Source organism: Ptychodera flava, chromosome 5 (genome assembly GCF_041260155.1).
Source record: "Ptychodera flava strain L36383 chromosome 5, AS_Pfla_20210202, whole genome shotgun sequence".
Lineage (NCBI taxonomy): Eukaryota > Metazoa > Hemichordata > Enteropneusta > Ptychoderidae > Ptychodera > Ptychodera flava.
The window spans coordinates 19,727,455-19,746,844 of NC_091932.1; the positions used below are offsets into that span (position 1 = coordinate 19,727,455).

The window sequence follows — 19,390 nt, forward strand, 5'->3', positions numbered from 1 at the left end:
GTTGACTTGGTCAAGGTTAACCTGGTGATAATTACCCTTGCTTGCTTTGGCAAACGCATCAGATAATAGACGCAACATAGTGACAAAACTTCGCGTAAGAATGTCAAAGGACAAATACATGACACAGGGAAGGAAAAAGAAATATTTGCAAAACCAGTGCTAACATAAGACCAAGACACCAAAGGTTGGCAGTGTAAATCTTTATTGCAATAAACATTAGCAAGAAAAAAACTGTGCTGATACCACATTTACGTCCATGCAGAGACCATGATACCCCTACCCCCAACCCCAACCCCGGGGACGGACATGTAGACAACCTCCTATGCTTTGTGGAGGGACTTTGCTGCTGTGATGATTGTTTACCAAGCTTCCACCTTGACCCAAATGCCCTGTATATAATGAGCCATTGTCAATCCTGGCAGTCTGCGCAAGCGTACTGCTCAGGAAGTGGTGGTTGATGTGAATGCAGATGTCATATGTCAGGGACGCCACTTCCAAACGTTGAGCGGTTGATTGTGATGTGTTCGCTGGGTGATTGGGTGCCGTACGTTGTGAGTTTGAATCCGATCGAAAATCTACTGTATCTGCTACGTCTTTCAGAATGATGGAGAACACAGAATCGGACGAGGATTTGGAAGAGTCAGTGACGCCTAACACTTCCATTATTGGAGACATCGAGATGATTAACTCAGGACACAATGATCTTTCGGATTACTGGAGCAGGTAATGTTTGAAATTTGTGTCCCCAAGGTCACGCCTCGCGCGTGATGGTGCTACTTAATTTGCATAAGGTTATGCAAATATTATTAATATGAGGTAAGTCGTGTGTGGACTGACCTCATATTAATAATATTTGCATACTATAACTTTATGCAAATTAAGTAGCACCATCACGCGCGTTAAAGTCACTCCTATGCAGAATAAAACTAAAACAGGAGGTGTACAAAAAGAGAGAGTTGCTGTATATTCTGCTAATCTGCCAGCAAATCTTCAAATATACTAAGATAATGACAATATCCGGAAGCCAGTGTTTGCAAAAGAGTATGTTATTGCAGACTATGACCATTTATCTCTACTATTCTTTGCGATATTCGTGTCAACAGCAACAATTTATTTCGAACAACATTTGTTTTATTATTTAAGGAATCACTGCTGAGCAGTCTGGGTTATTTAATACACAAATTGATTTACTTAGTTGTATAAATTGAATATTTTTCGATAACTGGATACTGCTGTCTTCTATATGCAGAAATGCACTTAAACAATATCGCTATCGCGTGGACATTGGAACACACACCCACACACAACCTTTACTATTATTAGAATATATAATTACCACAAGCAGCTTCATAATTAATAAAGGATCATCGATCACAGTGATAATTCCATCGACTGGTTCGTCTTAATTCGTTTTCTGAACATGTTTTGTGTTTGATACGCTTTGGAATCATCAGCTGGCTTGCCAAGGAAAACATAAATAAATAAAATAACGCTCATGAATTGCTTATCTTCATGATTCCAATGAGTGTATAGGCAATTCATTGCTTAGATATTGTTCTCGATCAAAGCAATGGTATCACTGATTCCAGACAACATCGCGAGTGGTCCAACACAATACCTTGACTTGCCAAAGTTTTATGTGTACTTTGTTGTAGGAATCAAACGATTGCATGGGGTACAGCACTGTTCGTGTTGACAGGCCTGACCTATTCTTGTCGAAATTGCATGTCGATAAGCGCCGTTGCCATGGCGAATGAATTCCACTGGGACAAGTCAGAAACGGTTCGTGTGTTTCATTTGTGTATATGACATTTAGATATGCCATGTAAAAGCATGCTTTGTCTCGTTCACGGTGGTGTTGCCAAAGTTCTTTAAACGCCCCCCCCCCCCCCACACCGAAATCATAATCAGTATGTCAGCCAGCAAGTATGATGGACTTTTACCTCAGGCAATTCAAATGTACTCATCGGCAAAGCCTGACTGTGATTTTATTCTGTTGTTTCCCGATTATTCATACACGTTTTGCTTTTGTTTTCAAGGTTTCCTTGGAACCTTCTTATTCGCAATTGGATAATAAAACATTCTGAACTCATGACAAATGCAAAGCGATCGTCAATCAGCTTCAAAGTCCATTGTAGCAATCGGTGGAAAATCCGGATCGTTTTACAGTGTTTAAAGATTGTGCAACAACTTCGGAGTTTGCCATAATTTTGCCTTTCTCAAATATAAGTCTCGTATCTTAGCCTATACAACATCAAATTATTTTATTTGAATTGTGACGAAAAATAAGAGTCATTTCTAACCGTCAAGTCGAGTATTTTTTACAGAATTATATATTTTACACACACATAATTAAATAGATACATAGATACATGGATACATACATACATACATACATACATACATACATACATACATACATACATACATACATACATACATACATACATACATACATACATACATACAACAAATCTGAGTCGAATTTCTTTCGTACAGGGTCTAGTTCTGTCCAGTTTTTACTGGGGCTATATGGTGACACAAATACCGTCTGGATTGCTTAGTGATCGCATTGGTGGTGACCAAGTGATAACCCTTGCAACAATGGTTTGGGGTCCATTGACGATAATTTATCCTTTTTGTGCCTATGCCTTCACTGACAAGTCATCACATCTTACATTTCTGGTTATAAACAGGGTTATCTTCGGTGTGGTGACAGGTAAGTAAGGGTCGTTTGCTTTGATTCGTGCTAAATGTTACATTCAAAGACACATATATAATTGAAATTCGAGTCACAACAAACTACATAAAAATACGCATAAAATAACTTTTCAATTTTTTTGCTGTTTTCGGTGAGGGCTCAATATATGCTGCGAATTATTAATTTCTGTAAATAAACAAAATATGGTAGACTACTCCGTGGTTGTTAAGGAATTAAGACAACATGTCGATTCAAATTTTAAAATCTGTATATTTCAGAAAAAGTGTATCCATTGCCCTCAATGTGATAGAAATTAAAACTTTTCCTTTAAATTTCATGGGACTTATTTTGAGATACTTTTCTATTGCGCTGTTGCTGTGCTCTGCACAATTAGCATCGTTTTCGCCATTTCACATGATAGAGGAAATAAATATTTTGACAAAGGTATATGGTATAAAATATTTCTGCTTTGTCACCAGCATTCCATTTTCCAGCGTTATCAAGTATCTGTGCTTCTAAAACAGTTACAGGGCGTAGATCTTTCTTATTCTCCGCCCTAGACTCGGGTACCACAATAGGGTAAGTTACGATTTTAACTTTTTTTGTAGATATATCGAAAAGATGCTCTATATTTACGTACATACGTATCCACGTATACAGATGAATGTATTATGTATGGCTATCTATCAGTCTATCTGTCTGTCTGTCTGTCTATCTGTCTGTCTGTCTTATCATTACATTGCGACAGGTGGGAGTAATACATAGAAATGTATCTTGAATCGAAATTTTAACAGCTTCATTTTTTTCAAAGTGATATGACAGTGCAAAACATGGAAAACCGGTTTTATTCCATCTCAAAAAATTCTCGACACATCGATTCGTATGTATTACTGCAATCGGGTCGATTTCAACGAAAACGTGTTATTTGTTTTAAAATGTTAAAATGAAACGATACAACGACCAAAAATTGAAATCCATGACTTTTGAGTGAGTCCCATACTTGTGTATTAGTTTAAGGCATAATAAGTGCTAAATGTAGTCAGGGCATATTTGGAATGACACTGACGGACTACACCGCAATTCAATGGAACAAAATCAATTTCGGGTGAGAAAATATAGCAAATCAAGATCAGACTAAGTACTATTAAGCGGCCTAGAAAATATAGACTAGTTCACATATTATTCTTAAATAACTTATATTGGTCATATAAGTCTTTAACAATGTTCAATCCAGATACTATCATTCATTAGGTTTTTACTCGTAACATTTTCACACACTGCAAATTAAAATATTATTTTTCAAGAGGTAGCAAATATCCTGTCATGTATAGTAAATTTGTTCTTTTAAAGAATACTACAAATTCATTACAAATTATTTCCAATCTTGTTCCGTATGTCTGTGTGTCCGTCTGTCTGGCTTTCTGTCTGTCTGCATATCAATCTATCTACTTATCTGTATAGGCTTGTCTGTCGAGCTATCTGTCCGGGTTTTTTTCTGTCTGTCTGTCTGTTGCTATCTCCATAATAATGCAATTATTAATGAGGATAAAATACTTACCTACGTTTATGTCTACAGTGAGGCATGTGAGTATTTGCTACGAATACGATATCCTGATACTGTTAATGTCTCCGTACTCATTTGTTGTTAATGATTCTTGACAACCTTTTGTTAAGGACTCTGCTCTCAGGGAGTCTTGGATCCTACATACTGGACCGTTACGGTTGGCAGATGAGTTTCTACGTCTTTGGAACAGTGTCCACTATATGGGCAATAGCAATACGGATATTTTTGATGAGGAAACGGTGTTTACATCCCTGCAAACACCGTGCCAGGAAATACGCACGTGTTGAGACGGAAGAGGGCCCGGCGAGAAAGTCGAATATAGAGATATGGAAATTTTTATTAAGAAACAAATGTTTTTGGTGAGTACTAATAAAATTATTTAGCAATTGTTAAACTTTGTCCTCGTTTTGCAACTGGTCTGACAAAAACAATTCCAACGGCAGGCCATGATCAAATTCTATTTATTTATGTATTCGTGATTTATTTATTTGTTGTTTGTTTGTTTGTTTCGAACTCCAATATATATGTGATTCATTTTAAGACCTACCTAGTACACATCCACAAGGGTTTTCGATAGAAAAGCTATAAAATGTTGTGACATACAAAGAAGCTAGATAAAAAAGTGACAACCAACCACTACTAAACTAAATGTTGTAGTTACAGCACGCAATCTTAGTTGCGCTAGTGATATAGATGTACATTGTATCCTCGGACAGCGTCGAACTAACAAAAATTATAGATTTGAAAATTTACTCAGAAAAAAAATTAGATCAGCTTTCTCATTTGGAAATTTTTTTTTCCGAAATTTACAATTGTAAAAACAATAATGTTCACAATTTCATTGTGACCACCCCCTCCCAAGATCTGATGGTCCGTCCTTTATTTGAGCAGGTCTGTTAATAATTAACAGTTCATAAACAATGACAGGAAATGACACAAAGTCAATGGAGTATCCTGTTTCAGTCATTGGCATGCCACCACTCCTGAACATTTGCAGAATTTCCCTTTTTCTCCCCTCATTTGAACATTTTTGACACTGACGTGTTCATTTGAACAACGTCACATCTCAACCCCTGCATCTACCTGTACACCAAATACCGAGATGGTGTAGCTTAGGCGGTATGGGAACTTTTGGGTGTGACGGACATACATCCGCACATACATACATACATACATACTACATACATACATACATACATACATACATACACACACACACACACACACACACACACACACACACACACACACAACATACATACATACATACATACATACATACATACATACATACATACATACATACATACATACATACATACATACATACATACATACATACATACATACATACATACAGATGACACCGACTCACATATAAGCTCTTTTTGGTATTATATAAATACCAAATATGAGCTAAAAACAAATGCGTTTAGTGTGTCTATTACAAATAGGAGCAGAAAGATTAAAAAGGCTATCTGTTATGAGAGATATTAGATAGCCTTGGAATGTGTTTTTAGCTACTATAGACTATAGTCTATAGAAGCTATTGGGATGGGTATCCGTCCGCGTCCGTCGTCAGTCTGTATGTATGTATGTATGTATGTATGTATGTATGTATGTATGTATGTATGTATGTATGTATGTATGTATGTATGTATGTATGTATGTATGTATGTATGTATGTATGTCCGTTTGTGAGGCGTCCGTCCACTCAAATATCTTGAGAACCGCAGTACTTACTGATTTGATATTTGTTGTGTAGATGAAAAATATTGATTTTGAGAAACTATTTTTTTTTATTTTTGATATTGTTGAAAATAGGCAAATTAATGCCAAAAAGGTGCTTTTGGTAAAAAATCTTCTTCTTCATAACCGCTGGTCAGACAGCTTTGTTATTTGGTATACAGGTCCCTAGGGATAACCCAACTTAGATTTGTTCAAATTTTGATGAAATATGCAAATGTGTATTTTTAAGGAATTTTTTGTCATTTTTGGTCAAAGTTTGACTTACATTGTATGTAATTCTTGTACTGTATAAACCCTATCAATTCATCCAGAAAAAAATAATGAATATGATTTTGAATAATTGAATTAATTAGGAAATCATCAAAGCCAAAATAATTATAGTGTGGAATTATCAGAAAGTTCAACTTTTTTTGACAGTTCATAGTGAATTGAGGATTAAAACATGTAAAGGCAACTTTCCTGAATCCCAACTTTGATATATTCTGAACCACCATTTATGTTATCCTAAAGAAATTGCTCATAATAGTTTGTCATGATAGGATGGTCAAATAAATAGAGATAGAGAAAGTTCTAATTTCCATTTATGGTTGACTTGGTAAGGATAAAATAAGATTACTTTTTGAGGAAAAAAATAGAGTGGTCAAATAAAAAATAGAGTGGTCAATTAAAAAGTGGTCAAAGTGATAGGGTTTTTAGGGTAAAGCTGGGCTGTAAGATTCCTCATGTGCTATTTATAGCAGTTATGCAATCTGTGTAAACAGTGCAATGAAAGTGTAACATGATTCCTTATAATGCTTTTGATGACCTTGAACTTCTTAAGTTTCAAACATTTGTCTTTTCAGTGTGCTTTCTCTGAGTACGTACAGTCTCAACTTATTCGACAGAACTTACTTACAATGTTAATTTGAAAGTTAAAATGTGCTTGGTTAATAGGATGAAAATACTGATATTAAAAGATAATCAGCTCAAGATTCTTTATAACCTGACAGATATGCTGTTTTTTATGACGTAAATCTTGATTTAAGCAAGTCTTGTTTAATTAAATTAGAATGTAATTAACTCTCGTTTATTTGCTATTATAGACTAATATAGTCTGGTGAAATATGCAAATCTGTATTTTTACGGAATTTTTTCCATTTTTGGTCAGGCATCCTGAAATGAGCTATCAAAGATATCCACCTTCTTCATCAATACATGTGTCACAAAAGGTTATTCTCTACATAACACAGCAGAGCTCTGTCAACTGTTGAGCCGCTTGTTTTTTCAAAACTGCTGGTCAGACAGCTTTAATATTTGGTTTACATGTCCCTTGGATGACCTTAGTGAGATAATTTCATACAGTCAGAAATACTTAATTTTGTATCCATGTCTATAGTAGCTTCAGGGACAATGGCCCTATGATTTTAAAAATGAATTGATGGAGAATTAACTCATAGCCAAAATCATAAAATCTTCTTTTCTGTCAAGGCCTTACAGTTCATTACCACTTTTTAGACGGAACCGTACGCTGGTTTTCAGCTTGCAATTAGGAGTAAGCAGTACAGTTGCCATTGCAACGATAATGATGGCACTCTACGCCCCTTATTAAACACAATGGATTGTTATCATGGTAAACATTGCCAATTTATGTCCAACTTTTTGACAGATTAAACAGAAAACCCATACCTGCCCGGGTCTGACACATGTAGCGTGTGTGAATTGTTTTCACCAGAGGGTAAACTGGGTGTTTGAATTTACTGTTTACGCAATGCAAAGTGGTTTTACTAATGTATGTAGCCAGTAACAATTAATTCTATTTTATTCTTTCTTATTACTGATCAGGAATCAATATTAAACCATAAGCGACGACTTTCCATCTTCAGACGGAAAGAACATTTCTAATCTTAATCTCTGGAGCGACACCGAGGGCTTGGCCCTAGACGATATCAATGTAAATGACATGGGTTGCGAATTGTCTCCAATTCGTGTGTATTACTGCCCTTCCTTTACCTTGACAATTAGCAATCTTTTGAAAGAAAGACGAAGTGATGCGCACCTGGTATAGTTAAGAGGCATAATGTGTTTACAGAGCTGGGTTACCAGTGCAGTAAATATCGCTTGTGGAAGTGCTCAAATGTCAATCGACCTCGGTATTTGCCACTTGTACAAGTTGATCCGAATTGCTGTGAGTCAGCTCAATATGCACCGTTTATCATGCAGCAATTCACTACACAAACTGTCAATTTGCCTAATAAGCGTCAACTCTTCGACAAATCCTTGAACGAAATTTTAAAAAGCCGCCCCTAGTATGCATATGAGTGGATGGGAAATCGACTAGCACTGGTACTGGAAAAAGGAGAGAGCGAAGTTAACATGGGAAAAGTACATCGGATAAATAACTCTTTGTGCAGATGCTGATAAAGTCTATACTAGGACGTATAATATGCATCTCAATCGCTTAAGGTAGTATGCGCCTCGAATGTGAAAGACTTACACTTCCGCTCAAGGTTTCCTCAATGAAACTGTCAACCATCCTCTTACCAAATCAAGAATAAAAAGCTAGGGTCACAGGTCATAGTTTAATATTAGAGAAATGAGTTTCCGAACATTTATCGATATTTCAAATTCCAAATGACCGCCATCCCTGAGTTAACTCTATGGGAAAAATAAATTTTCGGGTTTATTCCTTACTCCATGTCCGCTATTCGCCAGTCAAGCCATAGAAAGACTTAACCCTGTATTTCTCTCCCCTATGCAGGGCAATGATCTTTACTTGTACCGCCGACGCTTACACGTGGTTCCTCGCCTTTTCTTGGTTGCCAACATTTTTCGGCGAGCGTTTTCCAGAGGCGAAGGTAAACTCCCCTACGATTTTATCGGTTCTATATCCAAACTTCTACTCAATTACACACCATCTTCTTGTTTTTAATTGGAAGGTTCATGTGAAGCTAACAGACATTCGAATTACGGCTGATGTTTCACATTTCTTTCAATAATACGATCGGTGAACGAAACAGAAACGCAATTTGTTTGTAAACATATTGATTAAAAGGGACGATGCATAGATTCCATTTTCTTTATTGTTGTGCTGCACAGCATATCAATGTTATTCTACTTCGTAAAGTACATGTAGGTAGAACCAAAAATTGTTAGACTTGTAAACACGAGACATTGTGTACAAGTTCAATGTGTAGTGTTCTACCGTTATCTGATGCTGGTTTTAGAATCAGGAAATTCCGAGATGAAGAAGATGACGTCAGTTGTTAATGTTATTTTCCCTCGAAGGGCTGGGTCTACAACATGCTGCCGTGGACTTTACGAACATTCACTGGATTTGGAAGTGGTTGGATCGCTGACAGACTCATAAACAGCGGATTCAGCACGACCGCCACCAGAAAATTCATGCAAGTGAGTCCGGAAAAAAAGATCTCAATCATACGGATTGAGTATGCCTATAAAAATTTTTGTTCGAATTGTTTGTCACAAGCACAAGAGCTTCATGGGACTGTCAAATTCATATCGAGTTTCCTATTCTTTTGTTTCTACGACTTGACGTTACTAAAGTTTGGCTTCACTTATAGTCGAGAAAAGCCATTGCCCGTCCCCCTCCAATCATTTTTTACCTCAGAATTGCACATGATTTGCAACCCTCCCCCGGGCCTCCCAAAAAAGCTATTGGGTGTATTTGTGGGATACTCTCTTGTGTGAAATCTAACTCTAGCCAAGTGCACTTTCACGGAAGTGTTCTGCATCATGAAGTGACCCTTTGAAATGTAGTCGCAATTGAAATGAAACTCAGGAATTTGAATCAACCGGAACATAAAAAACTGAAATGCATGAATAAAATGAACAAACGAAATGAAATGAAAAATACAATGATGGCGAGGTACAATATATCAGAGAAACAAAACTTCAACAAAACTTAACCCTTTGAGTGTCAAAGTCAAGTAATTATAAAATGTAACGCAGACAATTTTTTCAGATCCAGACGATTTCTTTGCAGATTTTTTCCTAAGTTTTGATAAAAAACTGTAGCCAATGGAATTTTTATGTCCCTCTGGTCCAAGTTACCGAAAGAGTTACAGAAAAAATTAATTAAAATTGGTAAAATGTTGCGCTAAAATTAAGGTGGCGGGAAAACTTACAGCACTTAAAAAGGTTAACTGAAATTTTATTTTTATGGGTAACAAAGCAATAGTATGAATATAACAGAAAAGTGGTACAAAAATAAGTATACCGAGAATTCAGATATTAAATAAAAACAAATGTTAAAAATTATACTCAAAGTAGTTTAAATCTATATCTCCGTTTTGGTTTCAGTCGATCGGAGCACTTCCCTATGCGATGTCTCTATTTTGCCTCGGTCTGACTGATTGTTACGTCACAGCCCTCGTGCTCGTTACATACGGACTGACCATGGTTTCACTGGCAACGGCAGGCGCGTACACAAACACACAGGACTTGGTCCCGGCTCATGCCGGTGCCGTTTATGGTGAGGAGGGTTTTTCCGTGATCAATAAAATGATAGAAAATGTCTAGGTTTGTGAGGCTATCTTAACCGTAAGTTTGGTTCGACAAACGTAATGATCGATATCAAAGGCGCAAAGCTTTTTGCTGCCTTTTCGTAAGTTTGTTCTGTATGCATATTTAGACATTTTTTAAGCAATAAAGCACACCCAGCCACGGTATACCACGAGATTTTGACCAGTTCACGACATATATGCACTCGCTATCGCTCGTGCATATACTAAGTGAACTGGTCAAAATCGCGCGTTTGCCAGCGTGGTATATTGCGAATATAACACAGTTGTTTTTGCGTCTCGACCAATCATATCGCAGTATTTGCGCCATCAATATACTGGTACGATATAATACCCAATTTATCGCCTCTTCCTGTGTCGTAGCAGCATAAGTGTCATTTGTGTTAAGTAAGTCACGACAATAAGTCGAGTGTCTGGAGCAGCACAAATGACACGAATGCTGATAAGACGCAAGGAACAGGTGATATTGTGTAGGCCCCATAATAACCGATTTATCATATACCCATGCCCAGAATTGTACTTAGAGTACGGAAATTTTGAGGCTTTATTTTATTACGTCTTTCTCATAAATATCGAAATATTTATGAACAGGCTTCATTCATAAAGGGCTTACACGATCAACATCACGCGCGACATCGCTGCAAGTCCTCCACATCTCAATGAACCCAAAGAAGAACCGGGATTCAAAATTGTCGTACAGCTGGAGGAACTTTTTAAGGTGCACTATGCTATTACAATTGTAACCGATCAAAAACTGTCCTTTGCTTTAAATCTCTCCTGATTTCGATCGCGCTCGATCGTCATACTGCAAGAAAAGGGCCCGTTATTTTGTTTATTTGCACTGAGAGTTGCCATGTCAATAAGCGTCGCGCGCGCGACATCGGTGTATGTCACGCCACGCGCTCGCTACCTTGTACTTTGTTCGAAGGTTAGCTTAGACCGTGCCATGCGAACGGCAAAATGTTTGCTAGATCTTGTTTAAAACATTATAAGAACTCTTACAGAAAAACCATGGGAAAACATTACACTTGGGGTAACATGCTATTTCTGTATTTAACAACTCGAAATATCCATATTCCTCAAAGCCTTTTAAATGTTTACGTCGGCGACATCGCTTCGCAGGCGGAGAGTGGCAGCCATTTTGTTTGTTTACGTTGTTTACCATCAAATTAGTTCGGGAACACTCCAAAACCGATGACTTTTATCGTGCATATCTCGACGTTTACCATGAAATATCACAGCTGATATTTTACGGTAAACGTCGCTAGGATAAAGCGATATGGGCATAGCTATATGATAAGATCATAATGTAAGCTTACAACATGCGTGTAGATATTGATTCAACATGCATCGCACAGTTTTAGCAGATATTCCAATATGGATATAGTGCTGATATTACAGACATTGTAGTTTTTGTTCGACAACCAAAAAGACAGTATAATATTATTTTTCTGAGAATAATGACGCTGAATTGCGATTATTTTACCTTACCTACTTGCAGGTGTTATGAATTCCTTTGGAGCAATACCTGGTTTTTTGGGTGTCTACGTCAGCGGTCATATACTGGAATATGTCAACAGTTGGAGTGCCGTGTTTAGTTTGACGGCGTGCATAGGCCTGTCAGGATGGCTTGTCTTCATGGTCTTTGGAACTGGAAAACGCCTAGTGTAACTTATTCGTGTGCGTGGTCAACTTCCAGTTTTTGAAGCCCACCTTACCATCAGCTGTTTGAATTGCCTCTCGGGTAATTCAGTCAGGACTAGACGAAGTAGTGCTCCACTTCAATCTATAGGAGGCTCACATGTCTACCATCGATCATATAAAGCATAGCTAAGATACATGAACACTCCGTCTGATGTCACAATGCGAGGTGTAGTACAATTTCTGGAGAACATGCACACTCTGCATGTAAGGTTTTGCATCGACATGCACTTGCATTTTGTACCTACACGCTGACTTCACAACGCACGAAGTTTATCAATAAGACCCTCTACGTCATCCTATCGTTATCTGATACAAGGTCATATTTTTTGCGAGATATTTATCAGTTCACGCAATGTATGGCGTTCTTCAAGGGACTTCTTATTCTCGAACGACATGGGTCTTCTTGTTTATCCAACTTTTATGTTTGGGAATTCCCTCAGGTTTCCTGGCAAGTCAGTTGGTTTACTGTTAATTGAAATACAAGTATGTGAAATCCTGATAGTGGAAACAGGCCAAATTTGGGCAGATCAGACGTCAGTTTCAGGTCAGAATATATGCTGTGTTATTTATTTACATGCACAGTACATGCATGTCATTAGACGGGCAATCTACTCTCAGCGAAATGAAGTAAAATGGACAAGGAAAGTGAAGTGTGCAGCTGGGTATTTCAGTAGCGATATGGAGACGAAAATTTGTTGCGAAATCATTATATGTAATAAACTTGACATATATTTAGGCATTCTCTACAATAAATACAAAATTATTCCGTAAATTAAATTTTTGTAACCTCTGAGGTTTTTTAATAAAAATTATTCTAGTGGTATTATTTCACCAAGCTATGGAAGTAGAAGTAGTGGAAACTTCAACGCCAACACTGCTTGAAGTATGTGTAAAAACATATAAAGCTAAAAACCCATCGTTACATTTTCACCTACCATCTACCCCATCGTTTTCGCGTAATATTCTTCGCGCTATCATACAAAACACCAACAGACGGAAACACATTATGTTTACCTTTCCATGCGCAGAAAGATTCCTACATCCGGTAATTCTTATACAATCGAACCCGATTGAAAACTAGCCGTATTATACAATAGCCGCCATCGAGACGGCTGGACTGTAATAGATATAAAGTTTCTCCATTATAGAACATATCGGATGCAGTCGCTCACCCACAAGCTGCCTTGGTTACATAAATGATATCAAATCACAGAAAGCTTCACTAAAATTTGCCAAAAGCTCAGCTCGAAGATGAAGGCACATGCTTTTGCCTGTTGAGATTTCGGTCTACGTAAAGGTGGATGTAATTGCAAACTGCAAGACATATGTGTCGATTTCTTTGTATGTATTTAGGAGTGAACATAATTTTCCCTGTGCGATGCCAATAATGCCATTCGATGCCTTTTTTGTACAAATAAACGAAAGAATCCATCAATTGTATGGACATTGCTTGCAGTCTGTTCCGGTCAATTCTAATGCTAAGTTGATCTTACGTAAAGCGTCCATTATGCGGATGTAATCCAGAATAAATTTTTATTTGATTGCACCTCACATTCAAAATGGCTACCCACGCACACGCGACTATAATACTGGTGAAGTTTACTATCACAATACCCGTTTGCCACAATTTTCCTTTAAGTTTGAAGTTAGATGGATCACATACATAAAGTAATATGACATTTATTTACTTACTTAAATTTTACCTACTTACTTACGTACTTACCTATACGTACTGACTTACTTACTTACTTGAAAGTGACATAGTGATGAATGTTTTTCAGGGAGTATTATTAGCCATGACCAAGAGTCGATGAATTTCTGTCAGAACACCCCTGCGTAACGAAGGTGCGATTAGTTTTTAAGAATGTGGAGTCGAGGAGCAACTGTTCCAAGAGACAAAGTTGCGATAGAAGTCTGTTCATTGAAATTAAAAGTGACGTATGGAAAGAATCTGTCAGTGATATCATTCAAGGGAAATCGTTTCCCTTTAAAATTATGAATTTCAAAGCGTTGCTAAAATTAACAATGCAGAACCCCATTTCCTCAATTTCACATGCAAGCAAATAGTATAGAACAAATTTCAAAAGTTCTGAAAACGGACAACACGTTAGCAGTTGTTCAAGAAATAAATTAGTTTGAAAAGTTTCCTCCATTAAAAACAAACACCTGCCAAAAATGATGGTATGAACGCTGGCTTACCCATGAACTGGGATGTCAATATCTTGTATAGATAATAATGTACATGGCGATTGTTTATTTGGTATTGGTGGAACATCACATACGATACCGGCAGTTAAAAATTCGCAGATTAATAACAAGTAAACGGCAATTACCGAATACTTGGTTTACGTTAAGAACAATGAAGGAAGTCTGTTCCATTGTTAATCGTCTGAATAGATATTTTCACCTTAAAATAAGTCATGAATGTTATAAAGGTAGCCGGAAGGATCACTTCAAGAGTCGTTTGATATGATAATTGGATGAATTCTCCTACACGAAAGTCACTCAATTTGTATGGTTAAAGTCATACCTTAAATGACTCAGTTTAAACACTCAAAATTCACCGATATTGTAGACAGACGAGACACGAAATGAGGCAGACAGATAAACCTGTCGACCAACACAAACTCAATGACACCACTAGAATATCAGAGAAGGAGCAAATAAACTTGGCTTCATAGAAATAAAGAATATAGTTTAAATTGGCTTAATTTTTTTCCAGTCACTGCTACTTAAGATCCCAGTTAAGCCGAGCTGAATATCCACGGGACGAAACCGCAGAAATACTCCAAAACAAGAACATTTATATTATTACATAACATGAGACTTAATGATATGATAATTGGGAATTTCATAAACAGTGACATTCTTTATGAAATGATTTGATTTAGCTATGAAAAATATTAATTTAAACAAGTCAAATGAAACACAACTACACGTACGTTGACCTGTTGTCAGTGGTTCTTTCGAACACGCGTTCTTATTACCAAGCGTACTAACTTAGTACCTGGCGTGCAACTTCCCTTCTGTCACGACTGCGCCACCTATTCAGCTATTGAGTAAAATTTGGAAAGAAACATACCATGATCTAACATCAGGAGTGCGGTTTAAATGATGCCTAGAGCATACTGCGTCAATGGATAATTTGATCCCAGAACGAGGTCAGTCACGCGTTGGGGTGGACATCTACATTTAAATCTCCGTTTTGCTTTTTGTTTTCGCTTTATTAGTTGTTTTCTTGTTTGGCCTTTTTTGAATCGGTATTTGCTGACCACATTGTTATTGGTTGCCGCCCAGTGAAAGCAATCGTAGAATGGTGCATGTCGGATCATTTTATCGAGCGGCCTGGGGAACTTGAAGCCAGCTTAATACTTGAGGCGAAGGTAACTTACGGCTTGGAAGATAGGATGAACAGAGTGGTCGAAACGATGTCTAATTTTTAGCTCCGCTGTCAGAGACGCGGAGCTTATATGATATATAGCGTCGTCAGTGAATCGGCCTGCGTCTGTCGACTTATTACATTTCAAGCTTCTTCTTCAAAATAGCAAGTCTGATTCCTTTAATATTTCGAGTACAGGTCCCCGGGGATAATCTTAATCAGATTTGTTCAAATTGAGATGAAATATGCAAATTTGTACTTTTGAGGCTAATTTTGCTGTTTTTGGGCAAAAATCATCTGATAGCTTTGATATTTAGTATACAGGTTCCCATGATTAAACTAAATGTAATATATTGACATTTTGATGAAATCTACAAATTTGTATTTAATGGGGCAATTTTTTGCCATTTTGGTCAAAACATTGTTTCTCAATAGCTACTTGTCTGATAGCTTTGATAATTTATATTCAGGTTCCTAGGGATTATTTTATGTGATATATTGAAAAATAATGGCAATCATACCAATCCATAATCCGATAACACTAGGTCAACATTCGTAAGACAATAGTTATAAATACAAAACAGCACAGAACAGACGGTAAATCACCGGTACACACAACAAAGTCAAATTCATGAAAGAAAGATATATGGACCTCTGGCAAAAAGACCAAGAAGTGATTTTAGGTGTTTCGAAAGTAGTAAGCGCATCCTGCCCACATGTGGCACCCGCCATATATCAATCTGTAAGTCAAATTCCTGCCCACATGTGGCACCGCCATATATCAATCTGTAAGTCAAATAGTAGTGGTCACCAACTAAGGCACAATGTCACTGATGCCATCAGTGATCATTTATCACAGAGATATATTGTATTTATCTACCAGCTTGCGATACCTGCCAAAAAAGCGCTATGATGAAGTCTGCAATTTGTATTGATGGGTCAATTTTTGCCGTTTTTGGTCCAAGAATTTATCCCAAAAACTACTTACCTGATAGCTTTGATATTTGGTAGACATGTTCTGAGGGGTGATCTTAATGTGACGTGGGTTTTTGCAGCTATTTTTGCCATTTTTGTCAGGCCATCCTGAAATCAGCTATCAAAAATTTCCAGATTCACCAACACATGTGTAACAAAATAGTCATTCTTTACATAACACAGCGTTAAGTAGTTTGTTGACTGCTAAATGCATATCCTATTTTATTCCATATTCTAACGGTGCATAAGGTCACAATTGAATAAATTAAAATTCACTGAACTAAACTTAACTTATCTAGAAGTCAAACTGTCGTGATACCAGGAGAGATGTTAGGGCGGTCAACTGTGATTATTCAATACACAAATTTACTTCATTTCCCAACAACACTATAACAAGCTTTAACTGATCCTTTACGGAAGATCGTGCCTGGGGCACAGATATTCGGACTCTCAAAATTTTACAACTCTTTTCTGATCTACCACTTGTGAGAGTTCATTTTGAAGCTCTTGGAGAACGACACAACTTTCAACAGCTTAGTTCTTCGAAAGCCGAAAAATTATATGTTTCCTCCAAACAGTTAACAGAGGGATGGCGGACATTTTAAATTTCAAATCGGTAAATATTGGGTGATTTGTGTCTCTAGTACTAAACCTTGCACTATGATCCCTGATTTTTATTCTCGATTTTGAAAGAGAACGGTTGAAACATTCCTTAAGGAAAGTTTGAGCAGAAGTTTAAGTCTTTCACTTTCTAGGCGCATACTAAGTTAACAAGATATCTTTTTTCTATTTGATTTATTGCATGACGCATTTAATAAAAGTACTATCAGTAGTGAGACGAAGGAAAGACTATCATGTTTCAGTAAAAAGCATATCTGGGTATTATTGTGATGGTCAAGTGTCGTAGGCTTGGCACAACATATATGGCTTAGTTTTAAAAAATACTAAGCGATTATTGGAAGTGTTGGCATAATTCAAAAAACATACTACTAACTTTGAGCTCATTTCTAAGATAGTGCATGTGGTTATACTAAGGTTACCCGATGTCCAGAAGCTTCATTTGCTGTGGCTTCATACCGACATGAATTCGTGCGCATCTTTAACAAATCACTGAAATTAGGCCATGTGTTAAATTTACAGCACTGGATTTGTTCGGGCTTCAGGATTACATCTTTCACGATTATATTAAGTTATGCAGCGCAAACTTTGATGTGAGAGGCATACAACTGTATTCATTCGCATATAAAGGTTTTGCAGTTACGTTAAAGTGCGTAACGCAGACTGACATACAAAGAAACGTTTGGAAATATAGAGCGGATAAAGTTATCTAACAACCAGTCGAGGCTACTTCTGTTAACATTGTTGATTCATTATTTAAAGCGGGCTATGTATGAGATGATGTTTGGAGGAAAGCATTCATTCAAGAATGGCAGCATGCAATTTAGAGCAGCCAGTACGAATAATCAATGTTGTAGCTTGGAGAGATGCATATGTACCAGGAGAAATATCATAGGAAACCCTCAATTGGAAAAAAGTGCCACGTTAATATTTTGAAGTGGAAGTGAAACACAAGTGGGGAAAAGATAAAAACCTTCCATGCAACATTATGTAGGTTTGAAAGTTTAACTCAAAACCGTAACACTAGATGCTTTTATGCAAGCGCAATGCCCACAACTGTAAGCGTTCTTTTAAGAATAAATGTTCCAAATGTAACAATATCGTCGCATCAATACATATAGTTCCAGGTCATTTGTGTGACGTTAAAGATCGTTCATCTTTCGCTTATCCCAGGCAATTTTTCCCGTAATGATTGAACAGCCGAGTATTATTATAACGGCTCCAACATAATCAAGGGGTTCCGGTTCAATGCCGTTGACAAAGGTCTGTAGAATGAAAGCGACGACGACGTCAAGTACACTCAGAAGAATTGCAGCACCTACGAAGTCAATATGACAGGTGGTGACCAGAAAGTAAGTTGCAACAGTGCTTAAACAACTCATACCGACAATGTACCCAGCGGTATCCGATGACATGGACCACACAGTCTTTTCAGTGCTGAATGTTACTATGAGAGAAAGGACAATAACAATAACACCCTGATATAGTAGTTTGGCTATCAGGGACACATTTTCACCCAAGGCTCTTACTGTGATGTACATAAGAGAAAAGCACACAGCATATGCAACAGCACAAACATAGCCCACTATATTTTTTCCCAATATTGTTGTTGAGAGGGCTTCACCGACTTCTTCAGTTGAATGAAACAGAAATGAAGGGCGACTGATGAGCACCACCCCGATGATATTGGTGATAGCGCCGATGATCAGAGTGATTCCACAAGGCTCACCAAGAAATATGGCTCCCCCGACTGTTGATGTCAGTGTTAGGACACCCTTTGTTATAGTTGTATAGTTGCCAAGACGTACATACCGCACGGCTGTATAATTTGCAAACGTCCCTGCTGCTGCAAGTGTTCCTTGAAGAATGAGAAGTGACGTTTGCTTGATATTCCTGTAAACCAGCTGTTCTCTTCGCCAGACCTCCAAACTCACAGCAGCAATGAAGAACGGCACAGTGGATAAGAAACCCTGCTGTATGGGCGGTACTTCCGATGCGAGTTTTGAACAAAGATTTGCCACGGCTATTATTGGTCCACTGAGCAATGCTAGTAGGACTCCTACATTAGCTCTGAAGAAACGTAGGTACGATTGACCGCATGATGCAGAGGTGTGTTCTCCATTTGTTGGTTTATCATCATTATCTTTGAACAACCAGGTTGACTCAATTGGTGATGCCAT

The 19,390-nt window shown here is 37.4% G+C and overlaps 2 protein-coding genes across 2 annotated transcripts; one reads left to right on the plus strand and one right to left on the minus strand.

Moving 5' to 3' along the window:
- Positions 1–464: 464 nt before the first annotated feature.
- Positions 465–13,015, plus strand: LOC139133196 (voltage-gated purine nucleotide uniporter SLC17A9-like). The gene is made up of 9 exons (XM_070699632.1): positions 465–723; positions 1,656–1,782; positions 2,500–2,719; positions 3,181–3,280; positions 4,376–4,624; positions 8,752–8,848; positions 9,279–9,401; positions 10,314–10,485; positions 12,036–13,015. The coding sequence occupies exons 1-9, from the start codon at positions 602–604 to the stop codon at positions 12,203–12,205; spliced, it is 1,380 nt and encodes a 459-aa protein (XP_070555733.1). The 5' UTR covers positions 465–601; the 3' UTR covers positions 12,206–13,015.
- Positions 13,016–18,352: 5,337 nt separating this feature from the next.
- LOC139133565 (solute carrier family 35 member G1-like) lies at positions 18,353–19,390 on the minus strand. Its single transcript, XM_070700294.1, has one exon. The coding sequence runs from the start codon at positions 19,388–19,390 to the stop codon at positions 18,353–18,355; it is 1,038 nt and encodes a 345-aa protein (XP_070556395.1).

Excerpts from the sequence above, each read along its gene's own strand:
- LOC139133196 (XM_070699632.1), top strand. The coding sequence starts at position 602 with ATGATGGAGAACACAGAATCGGACGAGGATTTGGAAGAGTCAGTGACG. Across the intron at positions 4,625-8,751 it reads TTAAGAAACAAATGTTTTTG|GGCAATGATCTTTACTTGTA; the intron begins GTGAGTACTAAT and ends TCCCCTATGCAG. Across the intron at positions 10,486-12,035 it reads TCATGCCGGTGCCGTTTATG|GTGTTATGAATTCCTTTGGA; the intron begins GTGAGGAGGGTT and ends ACCTACTTGCAG.
- LOC139133565 (XM_070700294.1), bottom strand. The coding sequence starts at position 19,390 with ATGGCATCACCAATTGAGTCAACCTGGTTGTTCAAAGATAATGATGAT.